The 7,389-nt window shown below is 39.4% G+C and overlaps 2 protein-coding genes and 1 long non-coding RNA gene across 3 annotated transcripts; 2 read left to right on the top strand and 1 right to left on the bottom strand.

Moving 5' to 3' along the window:
* Nucleotides 1-643: 643 nt before the first annotated feature.
* LOC144555438 (Ribosomal protein S5 domain 2-like superfamily protein) lies at nucleotides 644-4,373 on the top strand. The gene is made up of 4 exons (XM_078303766.1): nucleotides 644-1,311; nucleotides 3,241-3,681; nucleotides 3,768-3,848; nucleotides 3,935-4,373. The coding sequence occupies exons 1-4, from the start codon at nucleotides 747-749 to the stop codon at nucleotides 4,024-4,026; spliced, it is 1,179 nt and encodes a 392-aa protein (XP_078159892.1). The 5' UTR covers nucleotides 644-746; the 3' UTR covers nucleotides 4,027-4,373.
* LOC144555439 (uncharacterized) lies at nucleotides 1,133-2,075 on the bottom strand. The gene is made up of 2 exons (XR_013512047.1): nucleotides 1,618-2,075; nucleotides 1,133-1,343 (listed from the first exon to the last, which is right to left on the bottom strand). It is a non-coding gene; the product is annotated as an uncharacterized LOC144555439 (long non-coding RNA).
* A 144-nt stretch (nucleotides 4,374-4,517) lies between the features above and the next one.
* Nucleotides 4,518-6,908, top strand: PKS4 (phytochrome kinase substrate 4). The gene has a single exon (XM_078303765.1). It carries the CDS (start codon nucleotides 5,357-5,359, stop codon nucleotides 6,713-6,715), a length of 1,359 nt encoding a protein of 452 aa, XP_078159891.1. The 5' UTR covers nucleotides 4,518-5,356; the 3' UTR covers nucleotides 6,716-6,908.
* The last annotated feature ends 481 nt before the right edge of the window (nucleotides 6,909-7,389 follow it).

Below are 7,389 nucleotides of genomic sequence, written 5' to 3'. Positions count from 1 at the left end.
CAGTGTTATTTCAGTCTATATAACATCAACTCCAAAACCTATCAAATCGAGTTCAAATGGTGAATCCAAACTGTTCAAACCGATCTACTTCATTAGTTGTGCGTTTACATGTAAAATTTATAAGTTTTTGAGTTTATTTGATATCAAGTCAAGCGGTCAAATGTTTGAGTTTTTAAGTTAATTTTAATGCATTCATTTTTCAATTTTTTTGCTGCTTGATTTGATACTAAAATAACTTGAAAACATAAAAAAGTTTGCATGTAAACGCATCACTCATAAAGAAAATTGGTTTGAACGGTTTGGATTCACCATTTGAACTCAATTTGATAGGTTTTAGAGTTGGTGTTATATAGACTGAAATGACACTGATGTTATATTAGCCATACTCGTTATAGTCTTAATTTGATATTAATTTGAGAAATATATGAAAAATAGAGATCACCATTTTTTTTTTATTATACGAGGTTTTTCACACAAAAGGTGAGTGAAATACCACTAGAAACAAGCACGAATATTAAAGAGGGCTCATGGATTCTAACTTGAACTAAATTGATCAGAATTCTGATCAGACGGTTGGGAATGATTGATTTTTACTAAGCGGGCCTTTACAAGTGAAAGCTTACGCCTTCGCTGGGCCCATTTTTGTCCTCTCAGGCCCATCTTCTCTCCATCGTGTCAACTGTCAACAAATGGAAATAAACCTAAAACCCTAGTACATCGCTTCCCTACATCTCGTTCCCTCCACCATGCTCCGGCGGTTCTTCTCCGGGCCGCTCCGCCTCCACCTTCGCCTCCATCTACAAACCCCAGCATCTGCTCTCCTTCCTCCCGCTCCTCCCTTTTCTCTCTCCAGTGTTAACCACACTAGTGACTTCCATTCCCTTACTCTAAGATCCTTCTCTACCTCTGGCCGAGACGGAGAAGACGGTACCGGCGACATATGGAAGACCTTGGATGCGGACGAGCTGAAATCGTCACTGTTCGGAGACGATGCATCCGGATCCGATCCAACTGATAAGGTCAATAGACCGATGTTTTCTGATGCGTGGGGGGATGGATCGACGGATGACAACAAGGCAGATCTGTTTGCTGACACGGAACAGGAGGGAGGAGCTCGGGTGGATAAGCATGATTTGTGGTCGCTTGGAGATGAGGCAGAGGAGAAAGTTCGTTTGTTTGAGAGCCAAGAGGAAGGAGAAGTGGGGTTAGATGGTTTTGGTGGAGGTCTGGTTGAAGAAAGTGAGAAGAAGGAAGAATTGGATGAGGCTGAACTGGATAGGAGGGAGAAAGAGCTTAGAGAAACACTTAAAGGTTTGGATTTTTTTTTTTTTTATGAACATTTACTGATTCATGAGTTTTTTGTTAGATTTGGAACCAAATTTAGGAACTGATAGAATTTTGTGAACTAAGAAATAAACATCCTCAATATAAACAAGGAACCACAAGGGTCTCCTCCAGAAGGCAAGGGGATTGGGGAGGGGGGGGGGGGGGGGGGAGAGGGAAGGGCCAGACCACACCTGACCGGGCTCCTTCACCTGCTCCAATAGAGAAGAATCAGAGAGGGAGCAGGCACTGTGCGGAGGTGAGTACCGTGTATATTTTGGCGAAATCCTTCACCCCCAAATCAGGGTGTAGTGATTACTGTGCGGAGGGGAACCGTCACCCTCGTCTCCTTCCCTTCCCTTCCCTTCCTGTCCCCTTTGTCTACGCTTGCGGTTCTGGAGCACAGCCTAAATGTCCTGGATTTCAAGACCAAATATGCTAGTCCAGTCTCATATAATTATATATATCTGTATGTGTTGTAGTATCCTAGTGAAGTTTTCCTGAGTTTTTGTGGTACCAGTGTTTAGAAGGTCATAGCTTTGTACATCAATGGAATGACCATAGCTAACCTTTATTAAGTAAAGTTTTAATGTCATTGGGTATACCATGAGCAGGCAATCAACAATTTAATGTAGATTTGTTATCATAGCTCTATCTGTTGGAAAAAAATCAATCTGTAGTAGCTGATTCAACTTCTCCAACAGTAGCCACTGTAGAGACAGCCTGACTACAATGTTTGGCTTACTGATTGCATCTGATGCATTCGGATTTCAGCCATTATCAGAATTGCAAGTTGTTATTTAAAAGTCAATTTCAGTGTAAGATCAAGGATATATTTTTCTAAAGTCATTTTTAAGTTATATGTATTGTATTTTAAAAATGCTTATTATTAAGATTTGACATGCTATATTGTATAATGATAGACTATTAACTATTGCATATTTGTTAAGTCAAAAAGGGCATTTGCAAGAATTGCATCTATCTTCTCGTAACATTTCATGACAAACTTCTGGTAAACAAAATGCTGCACATTTGGTTCGAAAACTGGTCACTTCTGTTTAAAATTGCCTCTGAATTTTATTATTTTTTAAACATTATTTAAAACAATTTATTTGTGTAGAACTTGCATGCAATTTGGTCATTCGAGTATACCATTGTGCTCTTTGGTAAACAGATCAATTAACTATTTAATATAGAATAATTGAAATAGAGCTATATGATAGAAGAAAGCAACCTAGCAGTGGATTAAGCTTCATTAGCAGTAGCCATTATAGAGACAGCCTAACTATGATGCAAGACTAAATGCATGCATCTTAAGTGTTCTGCTTTCAGTAAGTTGCAAATTTTCTTGGAGGATTCATTTTGTCGGATCAAGGATATATTATGTGCATAAGTCATCTTGAAGTTACATCTAGCGTATTCTCAAAGTACTTGAGAAGCCTTCAAGCGTCACAGATCATGTGATTTTTGTATGTATGATAGATTGTGACGACTGCACAATTATTTTAAGTTAAGAGAGCATTTTCAATGGTGGCTGTTTTACTTATTTAGTCAATATTTCAAAACAAAGTTTATTGAAACAATCTGCTGCGTATTTGGTCTGTAAGCTGGGCGCTTTTGTTTGAAATGGTCTCTGAATTTATTTTTTGGAACTATCCATTATAACTTAACATGCTACTTTGGCCATAATAACATGTCAGTGGTTGGGGAAAACAAGAATAGAAAAGAAAAAGATATATAATCTACTCTTGATTATAACTTTGAATTATTTTTGGTCAGCTTTTCGGTTATTTAATAACCAAACTAGCTTCTGTGAATTGATCAAAGATTCAAAGGAGTTATTTATTTTTTTGAACCACCATATACACTTACCCTAACCTTTTCTTTGATTTTTTGTCTTCAATTTAAATATTTCAGGTCCAAAACGTGCTTTTGGGGATTTAATTGCAGCATCAGGAATAACAGAAGGCATGATGAACAGCCTAATCCTCCTAAAAGATGTCAGGGACATACCGGGCCTACCACCTCTAAGAGAACTCGAAGATAGGGCAATAGCGAGACTAAATGCCACCTCAAATCGATCCGAAATTGAGAAACAGAAGCAAGAGGAAATTGCTAATGCACGAGTGAAGCAAGTCAATGAGAAGGGGAGAGCTTATGGAACTGGCAAAAGGAAGTGTAGTATTGCGCGAGTGTGGGTCCAGCCCGGCAGTGGCAAATTTTTGGTGAATGACAAGGAATTTGATGTTTATTTCCCTATTTTGGATCATAGGGCAGATTTATTACAGCCTTTTACTGTGACTGACACACTAGGTCGGTGGGATGTTAACTGTACCGTGAAAGGTGGTGGTGTTTCAGGTAAAGTATAACCTAACTGTTCTGCTCTTGTTATGTTTTGTTTGGTACCACTTTTGCACTATGATACTGGTTTATTTGTGTGGCAGGTCAAGTTGGAGCAATTCGACTCGGTATTAGCAGGGCATTGCAAAATTTTGAACCGGCATACCATCCCAATCTCAAAGCAGGTATGGCACCAATCTATCTTAATAGTGGTAAAAAAACTCAGTTCTATGTTTGTTTTGACAAGAATCTAATTTTCTCGAACAATTAGTTGGATATCTGACAAGAGATTCCCGTGTGGTTGAGAGGAAGAAACCTGGCAAGGCTAAGGCAAGAAAGAGCTTCCAATGGGTCAAGCGGTAACAGGTACAGAAATTGGTACCAATTTATTTTGTCCCCGGAGCTCGGCACTTATTTCCAACCAAGTGGTGTTTATGCTACCTATTCAAAAGTCTAGGTTCTGATGGGGTTGGATTACATGCTCACTGTTTTTTTTTTTTAGAGATTTGGAAGTTTTCATCTTGTGACCAATTAGGGGATAGCTTATGGATGTGCACGAATAAGCATTACATGAACAATTTTTTACTGAAATATTAAAAATAAATAACCTTTCTTTGAGATTTAATGATTGATTGTAATTAGACATTGTCTGAATTTATGATTTTCACTGTGCATGTATTGCATATGATAGAAGGTCAATATCAGTGATATGTACGTGTCCTATTGCAATTTGCAATTTTGTTGACTTTTATTGTGGTGTCTCATGACTGTTTGATTCTTTAAGCAAAGGAACGAAAAATCATCATTAAATTTTCTTTTATGATAGTAGATAATCGATCTCGTGCTATTGATGTTCATGTGAACAATAATGAAATATGATTGAAGCATCTAGGATTCATTTGTTTTTCCAAGTAAAGGCACCTTTAATTTCAATGGCAGCCATCTGGCTTCGCGTGCACAGCAAGAACTCTAGGGAATGATGCTCTTGTCTCCACGCATTTTACAACAAAGCACGTCCAGTATTATGTCGCGACCTTAGATCCAGCAACAGTAAATAGAATGTGGCGAAGTACATGTAGGTGATGTAGCTGGACGGGGTTAATCACTTGGTTCTCTGGAGTCTGGATAGGCCTGATATACTTGTGTAGTTGTGTTCTCTACTTGACTGGGTACTGATCACCACATGGGCGTGCCACAGTGCTCGGTCGTGCAAGGAATTCTTACAAGGCTAATTTGGTTCTCCAGCAATTTTTTTTGTGAACTTGTTTTAATATCTTACCTTTGTACAAAATCAAAGTTTGAAATGTACCACGAAAATAGGTTAAATTCATATAAAAACATATATAATTTGGGTTGTTCTATCTAAATCCAATGGCCAATCACAAAATTGTTGTCTGATGATATCCATATATGATATATTGCATCCTTAGCTGAATGACCCACCACACCGTTAGTGTCAGAATGCAAAAGGATATCAATGCCCATACTTAATTATTCTCCCCCAATCCTTTCGCCTTTTTGCTTTGATCTCTGACACAAGCATTGTTAAGCTCAGTGTATATATATATATAACCACAATTGCATTATACCTCGGGTCTCATCTTCTTCTCTCAACTCAGCTCAAATTTCACTGTATATCTCCAGCCTCCCCATCCATATACTTTAATTACATCATACATCATTCAATCCCTAAATGGAAAGACACAACAGAATCACACCAACCTACACTACCATTCCCTCTCCCCTCTCTAAACCCCTCACCCCTCCATCCGAACCCTCCTCTTGCCCCTCTCTCCCTCCAAAGCCCAACCCTTTCCCTACCACATCATCCCCTTATAACCGTTCCCAACCCGAGACACCTCACCGCATCTCGCGCCGTATCGATGACGCTGAACTCAGCATATTCGATGCCAAAAAGTACTTCAATGAATGTTCAGTAACTGAAAAACAGGACATGCCAACCAGTCAATGTGCATCATCTGTCGCATCTATCGAGAGCTATGGCAAGAACTATCGGAACGGGGGTATTCTTACTTCTGCTGCTTCTTCTGAGGCAAGTTGGAATAGCCAGTCTGGTTTGTTATCCCGCCCCTCGGGCTCTGTTAAGGTAAAACTGACAAGTTATTCTCCGAAAGAAAAGCCTAAACCCCCACCATCGCCAGGTCGGCGCATGTTTACCCTCAGATGCCCATGTGTAGGCAAAAAATCTATAGAAATCGATGATAAATTATCTGAGCCGAAGAGCCCCATTTGCTCAAAATCAACCAACATGTCATCCATGGCTAACAAGTTACAAGGTAACCAAATAGAAGATGACAGTGCAAGTTCTATTGTACCATTAGAGGCGCTTACGAAAGTGAGAATATCATCGAGTACATGGTCGAAGGAGAGGGATTTCATACGCCCCTCCACCTTGTATTCCCCAAAAGCATCGCCTCCTTTCCCGACCGAAGTTGCCCGCACAATTACAAAGCCAATAGTATTCTCCTTACCCAATGTTATGAACAAAGAAACTAAAACAACCATCATTGAACCGCCCCGAGAATCTATAGAAGTATTTGGCTCAACTGCAGCTCCTGCTAGGATCATACTAAAAACAGATGATGATCAACTGAGTGATGCCAGCTCAGACCTGTTTGAGCTGGAGAGTTTCACGGCCAATTCATTAGGGACCACATCATATGGCCGGCGTCGTAACTCATTAGACGATCTTCTCGACCCCCGCCGGCTCGCACAGTTACCTCCCGGGTTGAGACAGAATCCTGATGAGTCGGCACAGAGTGAGTGTTGCTACCCTCCAAGTGAGGCCAGTGTACAATGGAGCGTGACTACAGCCGAAGGGTTTGATCGGGCTAGTGTGGCTAACTTTTCGAGCGCTGCGTCAGAATATGACGAGATGAGGTACATTCAGGCTGAAAGAGCCAGAATTGATAAGAGAAAGCCTGTGGCTGGAGCCGGTGGTGGAATTGGTGGGGGACTGTTGAGTTGCCGTGGCGATAAGGCAGTTCAGGTCAGGTGCAACTCGTCTCGGGCTAACCGCACGGTTAGATGAGGTGAATACATAATGGATTGACTGTAAAAATCTTGTGTAGTACTGGTTATCTCATGTGTAAAATTTTGATGAGACAATGTAATGTGTTTCTTTGTTCTTTGTTAGCCATTAGTTTGCAGTAGATTTTCTGCAGACATAATTATGGTTTGTAATTTGGAATATTATATCTTGAATGAGACGTTAAATATATTAATTTAAAGAGTAAATTTTGTTGTAGGTCACTAAACTTTGTTATTTGTCACGAATTGGTCACTCAAGTTTGATTTGTTCATTTTGAGTCACTCAACTTTGTTATTTGTCCCAATTAAGTCCCTCTATACTTTTTCATCCAAAATTTTAACGGAATATTCTTATTCCGTCCAAAAAATTAACGGAATATACTCATTCCATCCAAAATATTAACGGAATGAGCATATTCCATTCAAAATACTAACAAAATTAGCATATTCCGTTAAAATTTTGGATGGAAAAAATAGAGAGACTTGATTGGGACAAATAACAAAATTGAGTGACTCAAAAGGGACAAATCAAACTTAAGTAACTAATCCGTGACAAATAACAAAATTTAGTGACCTAGAGCAAAATTTACCCTAATTTAAAAGGCTGCAAATCTGTTGACGTTTATCATTTTGTAACCAAAAATCGCATGGATTTTGCTTCTATAGAAAGAACAA

Source organism: Carex rostrata, chromosome 6 (genome assembly GCF_964058835.1).
Source record: "Carex rostrata chromosome 6, lpCarRost1.2, whole genome shotgun sequence".
Classification (NCBI taxonomy): Eukaryota; Viridiplantae; Streptophyta; class Magnoliopsida; order Poales; family Cyperaceae; genus Carex; species Carex rostrata.
Note: the sequence above shows the minus strand (reverse complement) of the source record. Positions and strands in the feature narration are given on the sequence as shown.